The sequence below is a fragment of the Chanodichthys erythropterus genome, chromosome 15 (genome assembly GCF_024489055.1).
Source record: "Chanodichthys erythropterus isolate Z2021 chromosome 15, ASM2448905v1, whole genome shotgun sequence".
Taxonomy (NCBI): Eukaryota; Metazoa; Chordata; class Actinopteri; order Cypriniformes; family Xenocyprididae; genus Chanodichthys; species Chanodichthys erythropterus.
Window position 1 is genome coordinate 7,341,762 of NC_090235.1, and position 24,407 is coordinate 7,366,168.

Below are 24,407 nucleotides of genomic sequence, written 5' to 3' on the forward strand. Positions count from 1 at the left end.
CCTCGAAACTGTGATTTTTAAATCCCCAGGCCGCATAAACGATGCAAGAAAGAGTGCGTGAGGGAAAGCGAAGCAAAACAAGAAAGAGAGAAGAAGAAGAAGAAGAAACGAGAGGAAAGGGGGGAGGAAGCCGGCGTTGCAAAAGTGCCTTCAATATGTGCAGGTCTGAGCGCCCTCCGAGAGGGGCCCCGATCGATACCAACTCGGAGCAATAAAGCTTTCTCCCTGTCATCTCCACAGAATACAAAGCAGAATGGGGGAGAGAAGGGGAGGGTGGTGGTGGAGGGGGGATAGAGGGGTGAAAAGCTGTTCCGCTAGCCAGACCAATTTCCTAACCCTCCCTTCTCCTCTCCCTCCACCTTTTTTAGCCCTCCAACTACTACTACTACTACTACGTACAACACCTTTTCTCTCCCTTTTCACGCACTTCTCCCCATCCGCCTCGAGTCTAGGTGTTGTGTCTGCTTATATTATTAATAGTGTTTGAATAAATAAACTTAATAATTCATCTCGGCAGTTTTAACCGGATTGATAGTGGGTGAAAGATTCTGCAGGATCCATTCGAAATGAAAGAGGCATGCAGAGGGACCGGCTGCCGGGTTTGAGCAGGCCGGAACAGGTTTGAGGTCGTAGCCTTAGAGCAAGAGAGAGAGATGGATGTGCAGGTGAGGAAAGAAAAGAAAGAAAGACGTGCGGCACAGGCGGCGAGGAAGAGGTCAAATAAGTGTTCTCTTTAATTGAGAGCCAATTTAAGTCCAGTGCAATCGATAAACCTATACACCAAGCAATCTGCCGTCCCCCATAACACATACATCATGCTGTTTAGTTGCTTAGTAGATTCTGTCACGGACAGACACCGTCCCCCAAATGGGATTCGCAGACATGTCGGATTCAGTACGCTCTTTGAACTTGCCGTATGATTTAGAATTCTCGAAATTTTGCGCTTTTGAGGGTCATAATTATACGCTGCCTCTCTCCGCGTCTGAGCCTTCCCTCTTATCCTTTATTAGGAGACAGCTGTGTAAATCTTCGTTGCCTTCTCCTGTCATTTCCTCCTTTTATTGTACAATCACAATGCACCTGCACTCACTTTTCTTCTCCTCTCTTTGTCTGTTGTCCTGCGTTTACTCATATCTTAATTCGGTTGCTGCCACTTCTTTCTTTTTTTATTTTTCCCATCGTCCACTTCATCCCTCCATCTCTGACACCTCCTGTCAGGGTGAAATAATAGAAGGACAGAGGGTCGGGGTGGACGGACAGAGGGATGGAGGAAGGGCCTCCCTCCCTGTTTTGTGCGTTCCCCCGGGGAGGGTGGTAATAATGGTAGCCATACAGGGGAGGGGGGGAGAGGAGCGATTATTGTCTTGTAGGGAGTCAGAGGTATCGATCGGCCCAGAAATATGTGGTGCGCGAAAGAGGTACTGTATCGGATATAATATACACTCCTGAGACGGCAGGCGCAGAGGCGCACACACACAATAATACAAAATACCAACCGAGAGACGCTCACGTACACACACAAATACAAAATGCCCACCGCCGGAGAGGCTTGCGCATACTCGAGCACAAATATATTTACGTAAATCCGCTTTTAGAAACGCGTGCGGCTAAGATGCACTTGAAACACACAACCACAGCTAGAGGCCAAGAAAATACTCCCGACATGCTGCCCGTAACACACACACACACAATACACTAATACAAATAAACCCCAGTAGATTCATAAGAGCTGAAAAGCCTCTTAAAAGTGCATTAAAAAACAATGTTTTTTTTTTTTTTTTTTGACCTCAAAATATTTAAGTTCACTAAAATGCATGTTGTCCACTACATGATATATTTAAATTACTCTATGGCAGTCAGAAATTACGGTGCGTCTTTGTTTGAATTGCGTTATGATATTTAAATGTAACAGGTTAGAGAGCAAATTTGTTTGTCCAAACAAAAACCAAACCAACTTATTACTTGAACACAGAACATTCAGGTTTTTAGTTTGATTATCACATACACACTCACACACACATATACACATACACACACACATGCAGGTCTTTCACTGCTGTTGCCTGGCAACGTGGCTAGGTGTCCTATTGGAGAGCTGTGCTGTCCAGTGATGTCATGACCGCAGCTGACCAGCACTGCTGCACGCTGTACCGAGAGAGAGAGAGAGAAGGAAATATACTGAACGACCGGGGCCTAGAGTTACCATAAAGTTTTGTAATTTTTGTTGTAAAAATGTGTTGTATATGTGTGCATATATATATATATATATATATATATATATATATATATATATATATATATATATATATATATATATATATATATATATATAAAATATAAAATATAAAATGCACACACACACATATAGTATATTTGATGTAACTAAATGTATTATTAAAATGCACCATGTCTGAATTGAATCTTGAATACAAAACCTGAGCAGAACATGATGCAACTTTATTAGTATATTTCGGTTAGGGAGAGAGAGAGAGAGAAAGTGCGAGAGATGTCTACTTTTAAACCTGTACCCTCCATTGTTCTGCTCCATTGTCTTTAAATCAGGTCAACAGCCGATAAGATTTAACACCCTAACCTGCCTCTGCATCTCTCCTTGAGACGAGGGGGAGTCACGGCTGTGCTTGAAGTATGGAAAGGTGTGTGTGTGTGTGTGTGTGTGTGTGTGTTTGCACTACATCTTTAGAGACCTGCATTTGTTGTTTTGGTATTGCATTAGTTTGGATTACAGGAGTATTCCTGGATAAAGCACCATGGACGGTGTTTCTTTGTGCTCCTGATTACCACCGAAAATGTTTTTGACACTTCCTTAACCTTGTTAACACAAATGAATAATGTGTTGGGCAGTTTTGCACTTACAATGGAAGTCTGTTAAATTATTAACCCTATAGACTTTCCTTTTCATATACATTTTGTTTGTTTGTATGGCAAAATGTAAACCTACAAAATGGGGTCAAAATTAATTGATTTTATCCAAGACAAAAATAGTATTTATGTTGTCATAATTAATCTTAATGATTAAATAAAAAATGCTAAATAAAATGTTATTATGACTTGGATTGGGCAACACTAACAAAAGTAAATTTAAGGTTTAAATCAGGTAAAAAAAACTCCAATTGCAGGTTACCACTTTTTACAGTGTACAAACTTTTATGTCTTTTTCCTCCTGCATGTCAGTTTTAATATTAAAAGCATGCTGTAGCAAAAAAAATGTACATAAATATGTTTGCGTACCCATTTTTTGGCACCTAATTACATCAAAACTAATTGAGGCAATGCAACTAGTCTATGATCCTCAGGCCACCGTTATTTATAGAGCTGTCCCTGCGAGAGACCCCGCCTCCTGTTCCTCCGAGGCAGACGTACCCCTCACTGGCCTCCCCAAAGGTCAAGGGGGGCAAGACCAGGGGGAGGGGGGATGAAGGAGGGTGTGCAGCGGAGTGACCCTTGACCCTAACACACGCCACCCAGCATCCCTCTTTCAGTCCCTCGCATGGACACACACACACCCACACGCCGTCTGTCACGGCCCTGACAGGCGTTACTGAAGAGCTTGGGGGGATACATAAAAGGGGGCCCAAAAACTTGCTAAACCCCTGACCGTGACCCTGAGCATTACACACACACATATTCAGAAGACAGATCCATTATGAGCGCTGGGGTAAAAGGTTTATGCTAGAGGACGCATCAACTGTCCTGTGTGTGAGGAGTCTGTGTATGTGTGAATGTGTGTATATATATTTTCAAAACAAATGCAAGTAGGTGATTGATGGTAGTTTGGATATTGCATGGTTAAATTGTTAGTGTAACAGAAAAAAAAAACAATGTTTCAAAATTTGTAGTAGTATTTGTACTATGTAATGCATACATAATAAATGAATGTTTTGTCAAGGACAATTCAGACACCATATTTGTGAGGAATAGACGTTTAATGTGGTGTTCTGTTGAGTGTTATTTATTTACATGCTACAACATTGAAAATAAGCCATTTCTCTATGACAAAAAAACTGTGTTTTGAAAATTAGGCGTGATATAGACAGTACAGCATATTGAACGGACTGTATAGGCTACGTCTGTCCCTCAGAGCATCGTTTTACGTATCCCAAATAATGTCTATTAACATTTAAATCGCGTAATGCCTAGAACTCTTAATATAAGTTACTTATAAGTCACGGAACGTCATAAACACAATTTACTCTGGAAAAAAAAAATCAGCTTTTCAAATATAAATCTAAACTAGACGTGATAAAACCCGTAAAATTGAAACGGACAGGGAAGAAGTTAAACTAGTAAACGTCTTATAATATCGTTCATTTGCACGTCTCGTCCAGCGTGAGACTGATTTAGTTTTAATTCACAGAACTCAGAAGTAGAACCTATTTAGCCTACACGGGATTTAAACTCATGAAAAATGTAAAATAAACATGACGACGAAAAAGTTAAAAGGTGGAAATATCTGAGGGAAACGTCCTTTAGACCTGTGAGGAGTCTCGTGCAGGTTTAATAGCCTATTGGTCTCCCTTTTAAGTTTAAAAATCCATTTACACTTAATAGAGGCTTTATTAATCAGTATAATTCATGTAAAATGAATATGACAAAAAAAGTTAAAGTCGAAAAATCACAGGAAATCGCTCGTTTGATGTGTAAAGCCGCTCGTGAAGCTGGTTTCCTGCATGATTATTAAAGCTACCGCTGCCCTCTTGCGGTTTATTCGCGCTATTTCAGTTTCATTTTCGCTGGGCAGATGTAGTAATTTTAGTGCACTGAGAACGAGCAGTGGAAAAGAAATGCGTGTGAAGAACGAAAATGATATACACTTGTTTTTCGTTCTTGTGATGAGCACTTTCCAGCCACCCCAGCACTTTCTTATGCTGACTAGAGCTCTGAGCTCTTTCTCTCTCTCTTTCTCAACATTTAGTTACACCACTTCAAACAGCCTTAATTACTGCCCACAACAAAACAACAAAGAATAACCACCTATTTTACCTGATCTGTCTCTTGATAATAACTTTTTCCTTTTTCGTGTGTGTGTTGTTCACTCTTAGCCGTGCTCACAGATGTCAGAGGAAGTGTAGGGGGTGAATATACCAGTGTTTGGGGGTGGAGAGAAAATGTGGGAGGGAAATGAGGAGAGAGTGACTGTATGAACCCTTATCTCATTCATTCTTTCATGTGACAATTAGTTGAACTGGCACAGCTGAGCACTTTTCAAGTTTGAATCAATTGCCTTGTGTTGAGAATGGAATTGAATATTCAAATAATATTTACTCAGCAATTTGCATAAACTCTTCAGCGAGAGCAGTGATTGGCCAGCTCGTTAAGGTGCTGTGAGGTGGACTGAAGTCTGGCACACTGATAAACCTGAGGGGCTCAGACAGAAGCAGACAGAAGGCTGTGGTTTATTTATAAAATGGCGGCTATGGCGAAATGTCTGAATTCCAGGTAAGTCGGTGTCTTTCTCTCTCGCTTTCCTTCCCTCTAATGATCTCTCGAGAGGGGGCCGCAAGGTTAATTAGCTTCGCCTTCACTAACAGACTCTGCTAATGAGAGGACATCAAAACTAACTGGACTGAGGCCTAAAGTAATGAAATGTCAGGGGCAAATCTCCAGAGGAATGCAAGAGACTTGAATATCAGTGTGTGTGTGTGTGTGTGTGTGTGTGTGTGTGTGTGTGTGTGTTTGTATATGAGGTGTAATGTATGTTGGTGCAGGGTAAACAATGTGTACACTTTTCTTATGTAAGAATCTATGAGAGGTGAGGCGAAGAGTATGAAAAATCAGTGAAGTATATGTTTTATTTATATAGTATACTCAAGGTCACTCTATAACCAACAAGCAGACATTGGGCAGTCACGCTGGATTACAAATAAATAAACCACAACCCAATAGCACAGATATGACAGTTAAAATAAGCAGCTAGAGATGGAGAAGTCAGATATTGTCATAAAAGAGGAGCTTTTAGATTTGAATGTGGGAGGAGATATGGTGAAGTGAGCGACTGAGAGGGTGTTAGTTTTGTTTGTGCGTGGGTTTACTGTACGCCGTACTATTTTTTTTTTTTTTTTTAGATGTTCACGTGATTGTTTTAAGTTGCAATCAGGGCAATATATGCAGTGTTTGCCTTTGTTAGACTATTTTAATAGCAGCAAAATTAATTAAACAAAAAAATGAACCTACTTTTGAGGTGTTTTACCTTAGCTAAAGTGTTTTATTGTGTATAATGTAAAATAACATTTTATTTATTTGAATATTGTTATTAATCATATGCAGAGCATTTTATTACCTTAAATATTTTTTTATTTTTTTTATAATAATTAACTAAAAAAAAGGTTCAGTGACCCTTACGAAATGAAATTTATGCAAGCGTCGATTATTAAAGTGAAAACATTTTATTATAGCTTTAGTTGGTCAAAATAACATGCATAAAGCTATAATTAAAATCTAAATTTAATCAAATTTAACTTATTTCATATGCAAAATCATATTTACAATAACGTTTATTTAAATATATGTATTTGGCTGATGGTTTTATCAAAAGTGACTTAAAGCGTGTTAAAGGTATTTTATATGCGTTCCAATTTTAATATGTGCATTAAAAAAATATATATTATTTAAATAGAAGAGCTTTCAAAGGCTCTAAGAACATGACAGTCAGCCTTATACTCTTTAATATGAAGTGACCGATGCTGATTGATTGAGTTTTTCCAAGAATATCTCTCACTTTATCGTTATTGCGTGTGTGTGTATGTGTGAGAGAGAGAGAGAGATGAGAGTGAGTGGAAGGCCACACGTTTGAACAGGAAACGAAGTGACACTAGACTGACTCACACAGCACAGAGGTTTGTGGGTAATACTGACACAGAAGCAATAGCATGTGAATCAACCTCAACGTTTTTCACACTATTTTGTATATCATCAAAATAGTCTCATCGGAACGATATTTCCAGTTGGCCTTCGTGAGGGTTTTGGTTAGTTAGTCATTTTTATTGTGTCATTTGAATATAAAGGTCAGTCATTACTGAAATATACCACAATCTTTGAAAGAGCTGTACAAATGCCAGTTATTCTACACAGTTAAACATCATTTTTAATCAGTAAGTGTTTGAAAGGAAATGATTTCTCTCCTTTTTAAGAGTCACATACGACTGAAGATAAATGTAAAAATGTATTTTATCCAACAAAATGTTCAATCATCGTAATTGTGGACTAAAATGGTGTTCATCAAATACATTTTAATGGAGTACCATAACTTTATTTTACAGTACGTGCTCTTGTTTGGACTAACATTGTAGTTACATAGGAAAGTACTGGTAATATAAGGTAACTGCATGGGTTAAGTTGGTTTAGAGGTCGGTTCAGGGTTAGCACCTAGTTTTTACCCAGTTATTGTAATTACTATAATAAGTACATAGTATGCACATGTTGTTCAGGACTGTAAAATAAAGTGCTACCAAACTGTTACTATATGAAGATGCTGAGTAAGGCACTGTAGGAAAGCAAACAGAAAAGGTACTGGTGATTTTCTGCCAGTTTACAGACACTTCCTTTAACCCTTAAACATAACACACAACAATGCGTAATTCGAAATCAATATGGACGATTCCTTTACAGGACATTAGGCCCTTGTTTTTTATTTTTTTTATTGTACATCTACATTCTAAAAAATGCTGGGTTAAAAATAACCAAGTTGGGTTGAAAATCAAAACCCAACGACTGGGTTGTTTTAACCCAGCGGTTGGGTTAAATGTTTGAGTTTTATTTAACTCAACTGTTGTTTAAAAATTACTGTATTGCTTGTTTAAAATGAACCCAGAATATTTTGGAAATTAATATTTATTATTAAGTTTAATGAATAATAATGAAACAATAAACATTTATTAAATTGCTTATTAATAAATGTTCACCTTTTGATTATTATTGTTGCGTCTAGTAATTATGTGTCTGATTTTTAATTTCCAACCTGTTTTAGGTTCATTTTAAGCCAGACATATAGTAATTTTTAAACAATAGTTGGGTTAAATAAAACCTAATCGCTGCATTTGTCTATTTTCAACCCAACTTGAGTTATTTTTAACCCAGCATTTTTTTTATAGTGTACATAAAGTTAAGTTAGTTTCTCGATATTTACTTTTGATGTGTAATTTATTACAGCCTTATTGGACCATGTATTTTTATCAAACATGCCTTTGCTGTGTAGGTTTCTTGAGTGGCTTTATGGTTTATTATACACTCTAAAAAATGCTGGGTTAAAAATGGAAAAACCCAGAGGTTGGGTTAAATGTTTGGCCCAATCTCTTGGGTAGTTTTATTTAACTTAACTATTGTTTAAAAATTACTATATTGCTTGCTTAAAATAAACCCAAAATAGGTCGGAAATTAACATTTATTAAATTGCTAATGAATAAATGTTAACTCCTTAAATATTACTGTTGACTTTAGTAATTGCGTGTCTGATTTTTAATTTCCAACTTATTTTGGGTTTATTAGAAGCTAGACATATTGTCATTTTAGTTAAATAAAACTGCCCGGCATCATAAAAGTTATCATAAAAGTTCTCTATATTATATTATAGGTTCAGATTTGGCTTTCTTAGTTTTTTAAAGCACCAGAACATCAATGGTTTTCTAAAGAATCTGAGAGTGAGAAGTTCTTATTGGATCTTAAAAAGCTTCCTGGACGGTTATTTTTAAGAGTGAAGGGTCTCGAGTCGAACACACAGATGAAGGAAGTGCGAGACAGTTTTATGCAACCGGTGTGTCATATTCTCCCCTCTAGGCCTTTCGTGGCTTTGCATCATGAAAAAACAACTCGGTGGCACTTTGACTGTGATTTGCACTGTGCTTACGATCTCTAGTTCACCTCACCAGTGTGACTGTCTGGAAGCAGGTGACCAATCTTTTTTCTTTCATTTCCACTCATTTGACTATCAATATCAATGAGTAATTCATCCTAATTTAGTAACTCACTCGAATGCGGTGGGTGGCGGAGGATGGAGGTTTCGTTTGCCTCGGTTGGAAAGTGGCTTTAATTTGACTTTGCCTTCTATGACTAAAGCAAGTGAAATTTGTGAAACACCAAAAAAAGCGCCCACGGCCGTCATAGTGGCATATAGAGTGAAGGAGCTGTTCTCACCGAGTGATCAGAGGACAAGCAGAGTTGAGCTAAAAACATTACGGTGAGTCAGAAACACACCGACCTGCAAGAAACATATCACACGCTACTAAAATGCACCTTATTTGAATATTACCGTAATATCAGGTTTATAATTTGCTTTCTGTGTGTGGCTATTTGTAGTGTAAATTACATTTATGCATTTAAGTTCTGATCATTTTTAATGAGATATTTTAGTGATGAGATTTAAGTCATACTAACATCTCATTGTATGATGTTAAAAGTATTAGTTGCTGAAATTTATTTGGATAAAATTCATTTAAATTTAGCATATATGTTTATATAATAACTGTTAATTGATTGCCTATTACTTTTTCAAACTGTATGTTTACATCTTGATGCTGTGGCACGTTTTCTAAAATGGCTAAGATGTTGTTTACAGTGTTATTTTCATTTTGCCTTTTACTGATTGACATGATTGCTTCCATAAAAAGAGTCTTTATAATAGTTTTTATGTTCAGCATGCACGCTCTAGCCGTGTAATATGAACTAATTTAACAATAAGTGAACCGGACAGGGAAATCAATTTGCTCTTGGAAATGGCTGTGTAGATGGTCTGATGTGGCCATCAATTTCAGCACGAGTAAGAAAGAGAAAAGCTGTTATCCTCCTGCGAAGTGCAACACGTGCTCTCGCGGGATGAAATCTTCTCCTGCTCGCATTAACGGCTATTGCGGGTGTGTTTGTGTTTGCTTGTGTGTGTACGTGAGTGTGTGTCTATATGAATGATGCCGTGCAGGATGGGACATGCCCCTCCATCCCTGCTGCGCTCTGGGAGGCGCAGGTGCTGTATTAGGATGAAGAGAGTGTCAAACAGGACCAAAACAGAATGAAATAGAAAAAGGAAAGGACAAAGGAAAGACAGATAGAGCCGTTGAGCTGCACGCTGAATAGTTTTGCTGATGGAAATTGACTTGTGACGCTAAGGTGTTGGTTTTGCTAATTAGAGGTTTTGGTTTAATTATTACCTACAGCTTGGCTTATGTTATGTTATGTTATGTTATGTTATGTTATGTTATGTTATGTTATGTTATGTTATGTTATGTTATGTTATGTTATGTTATGTTATGATGTTATGTTAGAGTTCATTTTAAAGATTAATTTTTTTAATTATTCTATAGATGTAGTTTTTATCACATAAATTGAAAATTAAAAATATTTAGCATTTCAAAGTGCCGTCAAACGATTAATCATGATTAATTGCATCAAAAATAAAAGCTTTGTTCACACAAGCTATATGTGTGTGTGCTGTGTAAATTTATTATGTGTATATATATATAAATACACACATAAATGTATATATTTAAGAAATATTTATGTGTGTGTATATGTATGTATATAAATGTGAATATATGTGTGTATATATGTATATGTGTGTGTATATATTATATATATATATATATATATATATATATATATATATATATATATATATACATAAGCAATTTTTTTGTTTTATATATTATTTTAGGTATTTTTGTGTGTGTGTGTGTGTATATATATATATATATATATATATGTATATGTATATGTATATGTGTGTATATATATATGTATATGTGTGTATGTATATGTATGTGTATGTGTGTATATGTATATACACATACACATATATACATACACATATATATATACACATACACAGGTTATTTGTCAACTAACCTTTGTGGTTGATGTTATAAGGATGACTGACAAAAAAAGCTGATACAAGAAGTGTTTTCAGTCAGTTCCTCTCTCTGTTTCAGTAGATATCAGGATGTCTAAAGCTGTCGATGATGATAAGATGGGGACCGAGTTTCCAGTCGATAGTACAGGTAAAAAATTATTACTTCAAGTCTTTAAAGATGTTGTAGATGGTAAATTATTATATGTATTATCTATAGAATCAATATAACTATTGTTACTGGCATGTGAAGTCATCATGGAGATTTAGAAGTTTGTGTGATGTTGCGGAAGAAAAACATTGCATGTATAAGCATGTTTTATCATGCACACTACTATGATTCATGACTATTCCTAGATGTGTTAGTTTGTTAGTGTGTGTGTAAGTGAGATGAGATTTTGTTTTGTCATAATTCTCACATTTTCCACTTGGTCTGAACCACACACAGAACACTTTAGTCAGACGTGGCCTCAATCTGACACATACACACACACACACACACACACACACGCAGCAGCATACAGTAACCCAGGTTAAACGCTCCATGGTATTCCAATAATGCAATGCCTCTGGCTAACCAGACCATGCTTTTGTTGATGTGAGGGCTGGAGCCTCAGGCACTATTCTGACCTGATGTGTCCTTGCGTGTGTGTGTGTGTGTTTACAGACTCTGAGAGAAACAGTCCAGAGGCCAGCGATCAGGTGAGTGAACATCTTTCAGTGCAAATTTGATCTTAGTTGTTCGACCTCAATGAATGTGTGAAATACAAAAAAAATAGGTTCTCCAAAAAACTTGACCATCTAGATCAGGGGTGTCAAAGATTTGATTTTGAGAAAAAACAAAATACAAATATGTATGTAAAATCAGTATCATTAACTGACAGATCAACTGTCATACTGTAGCTAATAAGAAAGCTAATAGATTTAGTTTATTATGTAACGTATGTTATAGAATGCATCTTATAATGTGAGATTGTTTTTTTAATTACGCGTAGCATTCGTCATTTGCAAATGCCGTCCCAGGTGTATGCAGGGACAGTCCCGTGGCTAACATGTTCATTTTCCCACTTTGAAGTTTGTCACTTACTGCAATAACAATATGGATAAATGCAATGAAAAATATGAGGGGTAAAAAGTGAACTTTACAATGTTTCCAAGTCTCCAGTGAATGAATATTAAACATGGTGCATTAATACTGATATTTGACTAAGAAGCTGGACTGTAATTTAACGAATGCACTGTAAAAAAAAGATTTTTTTGAAGTTGAAACAAATACTTACTTTAGTAAACATGAATTAAGAAGGACTTCTACAGCATTTATTAGTCTAAATTAATGTTAATTTCAACATTTACTAATGCATTATTAAAATCAGAAGTTGTTTCTTCACATCAGTTAATGCACTGTGAACTAACATTAATAAAGATTAATAAATACTGTAACAAATGATTTGTTCATTGTTAGTTCATGTTAGTTAACACATTAACTTATGTTAACTAATGAAACCTTACCTTATAAGTGTTACCAAAATACTATTTCAGTTTTTCTACTTCACAATTTCGATGTGTCTCTTGCTGTTCCTTTGAAATTAATTGTGAAATTTACTAGCAATTTCTGAGTGAAAATAGTTTCTAAACCTCTTTTTAGTGCAGTTATTTGTTAATCCTTTAAATATGCTCTGTTTTAGATCATTAAGCTAAAGCTGTCCAGTTGAAGGCAGTGAGATTTTGTCCATAATTATTTTTTCTCATTCAGATCCAGCCAATGAAAACAAGTCCTTTCTGCCTGTCTCCTGCACCCAGCAACACAAAGGTGTGTGTGTTTGTGTGTTGATGCCCGATGCTTTTTTGTTTTTGATCTGCTTTCGGTAACATGGATGCCCTCGGGTAATTATACGTTAACATTGTAATATGCAAATGAGAATACTTTGGTCTGTTTGAGCTGCATTCCTAACAAGATGCCAGACAAGTTACCAGGAGAGGGAGCGTGTGAGAGTGTGCATGAAACTTATATAAGGAGATGAATCAATCAGAAGTGAGGTAAAAAGAGAAGGATCGACTGATCACAGGGCAGATGCAGTTGTAGAGCGACTCTGGATGAATATTTACAGAACATAAGCCTCTTCTTTTGAAATTGTGAGTAGTCAAATGAATAACTGAAAGTGTGTGTGTGTGTGTGTTTATGGAAATGGACTTGTGTGGTTTTTGTTTTTGCCAAAAAAGACATGAAGTGGTAGTTGATATAATCGGTCGTTGATATTTAGTAATGGCATTGTGTATTGGTATATTAGTGGCAAACTGTGCCAGTAACAAATGACAGTGTTAATTTTATACACATAAACATTTTGTAGTATTTTTTTAAATTGATTTAATTAAATTAAGCACTTCCACTTCCAATTTATTCAGACACCTTGAACATTTCATTCATTAATACAGTTTATTCACTAAAGTTTAAAAAAAAGATCTCAGAGTTAAACTGTGTCAGAAAAAAATTAATCTGAATTATGTCAGATAACACTTACACTTAAAAATATGGTCAGGTCAAAGTGTCTGAATAATTTTTGGTTCCAAATTTTTATAAATTTTACTGGTAGTCCACTGTATGTATGTAATTTTTGGGTATAATATGTCACAGTTTACTTTATTTTGCTATCCTCACTTACTTATGAACTATAGTGTCTATAATCCATATATTGTGTACTATAATCCATATATACGTACCATATATAGTGTACTATAATCCATATGTTATTAATAATATATATGAATGTGATTTATAGGTTAAAGCTGAGGAGGCCGCTGAGATGACCAGTGTTCACGCTCCTCCTCCTCCTCCAGTTCAGCCTGCTCTACCACACACGCAACTCATGCTGGCAGGCAGCCAGCTCGCAGGGGTATGTGCTTATACACTCTCTCACACACACGCGCGCACGCGTGTTGGGTTTCCGTGTTTTATAGGAACATAATGATTGTCTAAACATAACCCTCATAGATTTATTTTTTTTTAAATATAATTTTGTATATTTTATGAGCTGTTTTCCTACAATATTTCTGGTATCACAATCCTTTTGTCCCCATAATCTAGAAAATACACACACACACACAAAAACACGCACGCACACACAGGTTTGTTTTGTTATCAAAGTGAGGACATTCCAGAGGCATAATGGTTTTTATACTGTACAAATTGTACATTCTATCCCCCTACACTTCTCCTACCCCTAAACCTACCCATCACAGACAACATTCTGCATTTTTAATAAAACATTGTTTAGTATGTTTTTAAAGCTATTTTAAATATGAAATATTTAATGAACTGTCCTCATAAAACATGTTTATGTTGTAATACCAGTGTAATACCCATGTGATTATACAAATGTGTCCTCCATAAATCATGAAAACAAGCACACACACTCACATGAGACAAACAGGTACACAAGTGAAGTGAATGAAAAATCTTTGAGGGGAAACAAAATGGCAATAAGCTATTTAAAATAACATTAGATTGCTTGCAACTTTATTTTATTATTTTTAGTTAAAAGCTGAAATGTCTTATTTTCAAATCTGTGGCTTAAAGGGATAGTTCCCCAAAAATGAAAATTCTGTCATCATTTACTCACTCTCACGTTGTTCTAAACCTGTGTGAATTTCCTTGTTCTGCTGAACACAAAGGAAGATATTTGGAAGAATATCAGTAACCAAAAAGATCTCAACCCCAATAGTATTTGTTTTTCCTACTATGTTAGTAAATGAGGTGATTTTTGGGTGAACTATCCCTTTAAATTATTTACTACTTCAATAATTAAGCACCCCTGACATTTTAAATACTTTTTAAAATAAATATTATTAATAATACATTTAATGAATCATTTAAAATATATATATATAAAAAAAAATAAATAAATAAATAAATATATATATATATATATATATATATATATATATATATATATATATATATATATATATATATATTTATTCATTCATTCCCAACAATTTTTTTTTTATTATTAAAAACTTTCCCCTATCCCATTTCAATATTCAGAGACAATATTAAGTCATTTATTCCCAAATAAACTAAACACTGGCTTTGTGGCACTTTTACTTCAACCAATGGACCCTTTTCACAGGCAGTGATGACATCGCAAATCTAGTTTTACACATTTTCATTTAAACTTTTTTTTTTTATATATATACATTTATAACACTACATTTTGTTATATTACCTTGGCAGTAAATTACAAAAGAAAAAAGAGAGAAAAAAAAAAAGCTAGAATTCCAAGAGTGTTTCTAATACAACGGTTGATGGCAAACTTCATTCTAGTTCTGACTTCTGTAATCAATCTCGCCATTTTTTTTCTCTCTTTCGGAAAGTTGTGGAAATGCTGTCATGGAGTTTTCTTTTGCTTTTGAAGCAGTAGGGAATACAAAAAATATATTTGCTATCGTCTACCATTTACCACTATAGACGTTTACCCAACTATGCCGACTTCCATATCTGAGAGCTCTGGAAAGGGTCCGTAGCGCGAGTTTGAGGCAAAATGACTGGACTAGAAAATCCTGCTCTACAAGTGAACTTATATTACATAATAATTCATCTGAAAGACAACAAATACAAATATGAAATGCATTGCTCTCTTCCTCTTTTCTCTATGCTTCTATTAACTAAATGCAACTACATGCTTTTGGTTGATAATCTGCATAACTTAACCATGCTGTGGATGCCATCTCAGGGTCTGCTAGCTTAAGAGAAGGTGCTACAGACGCTTCCTGTGCTGCTTGGTGATGCTGTTCTTTTCTCCATCTTTTCTTTCTATCCCTTGCTTCTCTTCTTCCTCTTCTTCTCTTTAGCTGGCCGCTCTCCTCCCTGCACAGCAGCAGCTGTTGTTGCAGCAGGCTCAAGCGCAGCTGTTAGCCGCAGCCGTGCAGCAGTCAAACGCTGCGCATGCCGCCCACGCAGCTGCCGCAGCCAATCAGCAACAACAGACGCAACAGCAGCAAGCCAATCAGGCAGCAGCACAAGCCCAGTCTCAAGCCAAACCTGAGCAAGCTCCGCCTCCACTTCTATCTCAGCCTATCCAGCTCACTGCCCAGGTACCTTCTGCGCTGCAGTTGTACGTTTTAGGAAAGTGCATTGTTGATCAGAGGCTGGATTTGCATTTTCCTGTATTTCAATTCAAGGAGTTTTCAGTACTCTTACAATGTAGACGATCTTGCAATACCTCATTTAAGGGCACAGTATGTAAGATTTTTGGATTAAAATATCAAAAAACCACTACAACTGAATATTTTGTTGACTTGTGTACTTACATTATCCCAGATGTTTCCAAGAATGTTTAAATCCAGAGAAATAAGCAATTTTAACCGTGTCCGTGCAACGCCAATCATACCCGCATTACCCTCGATTTCCGGTTTTATTTTGTAGGAACCATGGAAACACCAAAGACGCTTTAATATATTATATGTCTTATTATACAAGGGAACAATACGTGTGTCGCGCTCGTCTCTCATTAGCAATCGCTCCAGTGGCCTCGTTCCGCTCCAACATATAAAATAATTAATTATAAATAATAATATAAAATAAATAAATAACTTTATTATTAATCTATTATTAACACTTTATTATTCAAATGTATTTAATACCATTTTAATATAGTTTTGAATAAATCTTAATTAGTACAATTTGAATGCATTGACGTTTTTAACGAATGTGTGAAATATGCATCTTTTGTTCCTCGGACATCTGGTGATGTGTAAGAAAATATTGTTATATAGTCAGTCTTTTACAGAATGTAAAATGAGATTAGAGTTCAAATATTCAGTAAAGGGATCTACAGTACAATGCAAATTGCGATTTTCCTCCAAAAAATGGTTTCTGAAACTTGACTTTGTATCTTAACTGGACCTTTTCTCCTATTCTCACTTGTTTTGACTTGCTCACTTGTCTTTTTTCATCCTCATAAGGCTTTCTGTCTCTCTCTGAAGGACATTCAGCAGTTGTTGCAGTTACAGCAGTTGGTATTGATGCCAGGTCATCCTCTACAGTCCCCTGCTCAGTTCCTGCTGCCTCAAGCCCAGGCTCAGCAGGGTCAGCAAGGTAAAACACGCATATTCACACATTATTTTATCACGACTATGTAGTCTGTGGAAACACTGAAACTGCACCCTGTGTATGCACTATAACTATTTCACATAATAGTTGACTCTGTGACACCATGACATTTGCATGCAATAATGTCTTTAATGAGTAATTGCCATTCATGCTCTCTCTCAGGCTTGCTTTCGACATCAAATTTGATTCCACTACCTCAGCAAAGCCCAGGGAGTCTCCTGACCACCCCACCTAGACTGGGGCTTCAAGCACAGGTATGCAACAAAAAAAGGTTTCAAACTACATTGTTGTCCACCTCATGTTGCTTATTCAGTTAGCAAATGGTGTTCAGTTGTCATCTCAGGAATAAATGTTTAATTTTTTTTGCTTTCAGTCAGATCTTGAGTTAATAATGAGTCAACGAAGGCATTTTACTTGAGACTTAAGAAATGGAAGATTGAGCACACTGCATTTGATGCAGTGTGCTCCGCTGTACACTGTACAGTTTGGCAAATATAATAATTCAAATCAGTATCCTGTTGAGAAATTGTTGCATATTGTGCATAGTTTCTATACACTACCATTCCAAAATTTGGGGTCGGTAAGATTTTTTTAATGTTTTTGAAATAAGTATCTTATACTCAGCAAGATTGCTTTATTATTTTTTGTTATCAAAAATACACTAAAAACAGTAATATTGTGATATATTATTACAATTTAAAAACTGTTTTTTAATTCAATATATTTGAAGATGTAATTTATTCCTGTGATTTAAAGCTGAATTACTCCAGTCTTCAGTGTCAGATGATCCTTCAGAAATCATTTTAATATGCTGATTTGGTGCTCAAGTAGCATTTCTTATTATCAACAGTGTTAAAAACGGTTGTGCTGCATAATATTTTTGTGAAAAATGTGAGACATTTTTTTGTGGATTCTTTGATGAATTTGATGAACATCATTTATTTGCTGTCAAATTGATTAATCGCAATTATTCACATCTAACAAAAGTTTGTTTACATATATATATATATATATATAATATAAATGTATACACGCATACACAATTTTTATGCATATACAGTATATATGTGTATATATGTGTAAAGACACACATGTATATACATAATATATACACACACATATATTATGTAAACACTAATTTTTATGTTAGATGCAATTTAATCGATTTGACAAGCCTGATATGTTTTTGTAAATATAATGTCTTTTTTGACCAATTTAATGTATCCTTGCTGAATAAAAGTATTTTCATTTAATATAAAAAACCATACTTTTGAATGTTATCGTATACTTGTAAAATAATATGAGTTGAATAGTAGTGTGCATTATAATCTAGTCTAAATTTCCTTGCAACTTTAAAAAACATGCAAAAATGAAGGCAATCTTTTGGAATAGGTTTAAAATGGAAGGCTCTGTCTCACACCAGATACGTGTTTGAGAAAGTAGTGTGTTTTCCCAATCTGTGCTGTAGCATCATCTTGACGACAGGCTGTGGTCATTGCAGAGGGAGAAGAGCGTGGAGAGCATTGTGAGCTCCGCCCCCTCCTCAGCCCCACCCATGAGCTCCGTTCCCACGGTGACGCCACATCCTGAGGAGCCCAGCGATCTGGAGGAGCTCGAACAGTTTGCCAGAACCTTCAAACAGAGGCGAATTAAACTGGGATTCACACAGGTATGAAACGGTTTGAAAGATCTTTTTAAAAATCTAACTTCAAAAAAACATTGTGTCTAACTAATTACTAAGTAATTAATTACTGTAATTTAATTACAAGCAAATGGCAACTCTGCTCTGTGTCTTCATGCAGGGGGACGTCGGTATGGCCATGGGTAAACTGTACGGCAATGACTTCAGTCAGACCACCATTTCACGTTTCGAGGCTCTCAACCTCAGCTTCAAGAACATGTGCAAGCTCAAACCCTTGCTGGAGAAATGGCTGAGCGATGCAGGTGTGTGTTTTTGTCAGGTTTTTTTTGTTATTGGTGTTTCATGTTGGCGTTCTTTACGATTCATGTGTTGTGTATGTGTTTTCATTATAGAAACAATGGCGATAGACAACATGCTGCCGAGCCCCAGTTCACTGTCCTCACCTCTGCTGGGCTTCGAAGGGTTGCCTGGACGCCGCCGAAAGAAACGCACCAGCATCGAGACCAACGTCCGCATTGCCCTGGAGCGCAACTTCATCTCGGTTAGCCGCACACATGAACACACACAAATGCTGCAAGATACAGAAATCATATTTTGTTCAAATTACTCATTCATTTGACTTGGATCATTCCGCATGGCACACCTCGGCTTCATGACCTCCTTTTTGCTTTCTCATGATAAAAAAAATATTGGTTCTCTTTTTGAAAATGCTGAATGCATTTTTTTTCCTCTCTGGAGAAACGGAAGTCTACTAGCAAACTAATTTATTGCAATATACAGTATAAGAATTATGTCACCACATTAAACCCTGTATACTTCTGCCATGGTTGTAGAAGTATTGCTTGAGCATATTTTTTATGCATTATTTAACATATAATATATCATATAATATAGGCTTAAATAAGAAATAATAAAATAACATACTTTTATAAATAAATGTATAATAATAGTTATACATTTTTTCATATCTTAAGTTAAGTTTCTTGCAATGTTGTTCATTTGTAAGTCAATATGGATAAAATAAAGTATAATAATAATAATAAGTTTTATATTATCTTATTATAATTTGCTTGCAATGTTCATTTTTAAATTGCTTTGGACAAAATAATGCATAAAATAATAATAATATAATAAAATAAAATAAACATGGTAACAAGTAGCAATAATAGTAGGTTCATCTAAAAACCAAAAGGGAGACAAGGCCTAAAGTTCACACATTTCTAGATCTTTTTAATGTTTTAAATTAAACGAGACAGATTTATTAAGCCTCAAGTTACAGTTGGCCACACATGAGTCACAAAACCACTACAGTCACACTTTTTCTTTGGTAAGCACCACACCTTTGTTTGTAAGACTGATGCATTTTTCCACGGAAAACTCTAAGATCAAGTCTAGGCAAACAGCCAATACACTTAAGGCGACTCGTGCTGCTGCTTTCCATTTCTGAGTAACTCATTTCGCCGGTTGACATCACGCTGACAGAAACGTTCACAACAAAGCATGTAATCAAAACATTTTCATTATCAAATAATCCAGCAGTTATACAACAATTATAGGTCATGTGTCCTAATTTTGGAAAAAACAATTCCTAAAAGCACATTCTCACTCTTAGTAAATCAGTGTTTACTTGTTTGAGACATGTTTGGCATGTCTCATGTACTCATTCGTCTCACCTCACCCCCTTTAGAACCAGAAGCCTACCTCGGAGGAAATCCTGCTGATGGCCGAGCAGCTCAACATGGAGAAAGAGGTCATCCGCGTCTGGTTCTGCAACCGACGGCAGAAAGAGAAGCGTATCAACCCCTCCAGCGCCACCCCTCCTCTGCCCACTCAGCCCCCGGCACCGACGCACAAACCCCCCTGCTACAGCCCGCACATGGTACACCCACTCATGGCTTTAGCGATTGATCTAGCCCAAAGCCATTTCGACTGACAGCTGGTGTTGAAATGTTGTTTGGATGGTGCATGGTGAGAATGGGTGCAAATGTGGAATAAAGGAAACATGTCTGGTCATGTGTTTGAATAATGTTCCACTATAAAATGAAAATTTGACCTCTTGAAAGTATTAAAGAATGTAATTAGGAGCTGTATGTTTGTTAATTAGTCTCTTTCCTTTTGTCTATAGATGTCCAGTCAGGGACTGGCTCAGGTCGCTACCAGTCTCAGCACAACAGGTGAGAAGAGTATTCAGAATGAATAATAGTGTTGTACACTTCACATTTGTGGTTACAAGGACAGATGCTGAATCTCTCTCCTTGCATAGCCGTCAGTCCCACACCTTCTGTGGCCTGCCCCCTCAACCCCAGTGGACATGCAGCAATGAGCTCCGCCCCTTCTTCAGTGACTCCGCCTCCTCTCAGCACAGTCAGCCCCACTCCGCAGAGTCTCGGCAGCCCTGGCCTGAACACAGGGTAAGAAGATATTTAATGTGCAAAAAGGGCAGGAAGATTCTCTTTGGACACTGCTTGACTTTGAAATAAGGATAATACTAATTATGAGAATTATTAACAATTATTAATAATACATATTACATTAATATATATTACTATACATAAATTAGTATAATATATAATTAATATAATATGTTATTCTAAATAAATAATACTTATTTTTATTTAATCTTTTTTTTTTAGGTTTATTTATTAAAAGTAATCTATAATGAGTCAAAATATTATGAATGTTTATTTATTCTTGTTTATTATACTTTTAAATATTAGACATTTTAAACAATACTTGCAAATTTACACACATTTACACAAATGTCCAATGTTTTACATAAGATAAATGGTCTTGGAGCAGGAAATTGACTCAATCAATTATTTATTTGGTTGATTTCATCAAAAACTATTATTATTATTATTATTAATAATAATAATAATAATAATAATAATAATATTATTGTTGTTGTTGTTATTGTTGTTATTAATAATAACAATAATAATAAATTATTATTGATTTAATCAACTAACAAGTAATATATTGAGTGGTAAAATATTGTAATCAATAATTTTGTCTTATTTATTATACTTTTTATACATTTTAAACTGCTTGCAAATTGTTAAACATAAGATAAATGATCTAGAGCAGGAATATTAAAAATGATGATGACGATGATGATTATTATTATTTCAATCATTATTTGTTTAGGTTGATTTAATCAACAAACAAACATATTATTATTATTATTATTATTATTATTACTATTATTATTATTATTTAACTAGAAATTAATCCAATCAATTACTTGTTTAGGATGATTTAATCAACTGACAACTATATTGTTGTTATAATTATTATTATTATTGCTGTTATTAATCAATAATTGATTAGGTTGATTTAATTAACTAAAAACTAATATATTGAATGGTAAAATACTGTAAATGTTCATTTATTCTTATTAATTACACATTTAAACAATATTTGCAAATTTGCACAAATTCACTGTCCAATGTTGCAGAATGATCTTAGATCAAGATTATTACAAATATGTGTAGTAAATTTTCTATTAAACATGAAAATAATTTTTTTTTAGGTTGTTTAAATCAATTAACTATAATTGAATCATAAAATATTGTGAATGTTTATTTTATTATTATGATACATCTAATATTCATGGATATTTGCATAAATCCAGCATCCAGTGTTTTATATTACCTCAAAATTTTGCGATCATAAATCTTAAGACTGTGATTACAACAGATCATTATTCTGTCAGTAGCTTTCATTATGACTAAGCATTCTGAAGTGAAATAATTACAGCTTTATACTTGTTTTCGCATTGAAATCTCTATTCTCAGTTGTGTTCCAAACCTGTCCATTTGAATGTAAATGTAATTTCTTGCTCTCGAGTTTTGTTTCTTTTGCTTGTCTTAATTCTTTCCTGCATGTGAAATGATCACAAACTAACCCTAACTCACGATGGACATGGATTTTCTTGAAATGTCACTAAAAAGGCTTGCTTCTCTCCGCATGTATGAATGGCGTATGTTTGTGGACACGTGTAAATGACACATCACACACGTTACAGGAACACAATGATGGGTGTAAGCACAGGAATGAACCAGGCCCTCATCAGCAGCAACCCTCTGGCCACAATGCAAGGTTTGTCATGGAGGACGAGAAAAAGTTTACAAAAGTAGATAGAGACAGATTGATTAAAAGAAATACAATGTAAACCGTGAATCCTTACCATCATTCACCATCAAAGAGCCTTCTACTATTTTCTGCTGGGATGTGTTTGAACAAGAGCAGAGAAATGAAAATCTCTCACTACATATTCATCACATCTTCATCCTCACTACTTACATACATGTGTTTGTCTGCGTGTGTGTGAGAAGAACTGTGTTTGTGCACCTTGTCTGTCTCTTTCAAAAGCACCTGCAATTTCTATTCCCTTATATTTGTTCTTGAGCTCATTTTCATCCTCATCTCTTGAAAACCTTTTCCACCAACACATTACTGGAGCCGATGCACAATCTAGAACTGCTACAAAGGCAACTCTGGGCCAATGTGTAGCCTCGCAGGTGACCAAACACCCTGTATCTATTTTGGTTGTGTTGAACAGCTACTTCAACCAGTTTATTTTCCCTGTCTGTTTATATTGTGTGTGTGTGTGTATATATATATATAAGTAGTATATATAAGTAGTATGTATGTATATGTGTATCTTTCTTTCTTTCTCTCTCTCTCTCTCTCTCTCTCTCTATATATATATATAGAGAGAGAGATATGCTGAAAATTCAGCTTTGCCTTCACAGGAATAAATTACATTTCTTAAAATATATTATCTCTTTCCCCGCCATTGACAGAATTTTCCGTAATTTATGACAGAAAGCTTCTCCGTCATTGACAGAATTTTCTGGCAACCCATATTTTCACTGTTATACGGTAGGGGGGTGCTGTTACGGATCATCTGAAAGAGTACAAAATCTCCAAATCAAAACACAGGCGAAGAAGCATAAACAAGTGATAAAAGCATAGCTTATACATGTTAGCTAACACAACCATCAAACATTAAACAACATATGAATGAAATATTGACCCAGGAAGAGGTATAGGACTGTGAAGCTTTGGGGGTGTTTTTGGACTCGATCTACTCTATCTATGTTTTGATCATCTTTCTGAATCCCATTGGGAAGTAGTCTTTGACAAAAACGCGATTTTCTCAGCTTTTTTTTGTTAAAATGTTGCATTTTTTTATGAAACCTACCAACACAAGTGTTGATTAAAAATAAAAAAGAATGCATGAAGTTAAGCAGGGACTTTGTTCTTTCTTTTGATATATTGCATGTTCAGATATTCATAAAACAAAATATTCTTGGGGCCATGAAAGTTTTGTAAAAATGATCAAAAATGCTGGTGCTGGCTAGCAACTTTAAAAACTAAAAAAAATGCTGGTGGGGAAAATTAAGTCTTATGGTGAGCATAAGAGATTCTTTCAAAAACATTTAAAAAATCTTACTGACCCCAAACTCTCGAGAAGTAGTATGTATATTATTAAAATTACATGAAAGCTGACATGATAACATAAAGGCACTGAATTTAATTACTTTAAAGCTGCTGTCCGCGATTTTTGGCCCTCTAGCGGTTAATAAACAGAACTGCACGCGTCTTGCGGAGGAACATTCTAGCCGGAGCAACTTTTCTCCGTGTACATCTATGGCGAGTCACGCAGTTACTGTGATACTCTGCGGCGAGTCCTACCAGTCCTGTCTAAAATAGTCCCAATATAAACACTTATTATAACTGTACCATAATGATTCAGGATAAGACAAAAACATGGTTTGGAAAATGGATTCATGTTGTAT

The 24,407-nt window shown here is 35.4% G+C and overlaps 1 protein-coding gene across 1 annotated transcript in view; it reads left to right on the forward strand.

Annotated features, from left to right (window-relative positions):
- The window catches only part of pou2f2a (POU class 2 homeobox 2a), a 52,081-nt gene that overhangs the window by 24,962 nt on the left and 2,712 nt on the right, over positions 1-24,407 (forward strand). The window contains exons 2-16 of the mRNA XM_067361617.1: positions 10,935-11,000; positions 11,517-11,551; positions 12,603-12,659; positions 13,627-13,740; positions 15,698-15,856; positions 15,893-15,940; positions 16,832-16,943; positions 17,121-17,212; positions 18,427-18,627; positions 18,761-18,902; positions 18,993-19,141; positions 20,288-20,479; positions 20,726-20,774; positions 20,864-21,011; positions 22,628-22,701. Of these exons, the coding sequence (XP_067217718.1) occupies positions 10,935-11,000; positions 11,517-11,551; positions 12,603-12,659; positions 13,627-13,740; positions 15,698-15,856; positions 15,893-15,940; positions 16,832-16,943; positions 17,121-17,212; positions 18,427-18,627; positions 18,761-18,902; positions 18,993-19,141; positions 20,288-20,479; positions 20,726-20,774; positions 20,864-21,011; positions 22,628-22,701 (1,638 nt within the window). The remainder of the gene's footprint in view (positions 1-10,934; positions 11,001-11,516; positions 11,552-12,602; positions 12,660-13,626; positions 13,741-15,697; positions 15,857-15,892; positions 15,941-16,831; positions 16,944-17,120; positions 17,213-18,426; positions 18,628-18,760; positions 18,903-18,992; positions 19,142-20,287; positions 20,480-20,725; positions 20,775-20,863; positions 21,012-22,627; positions 22,702-24,407) is intronic.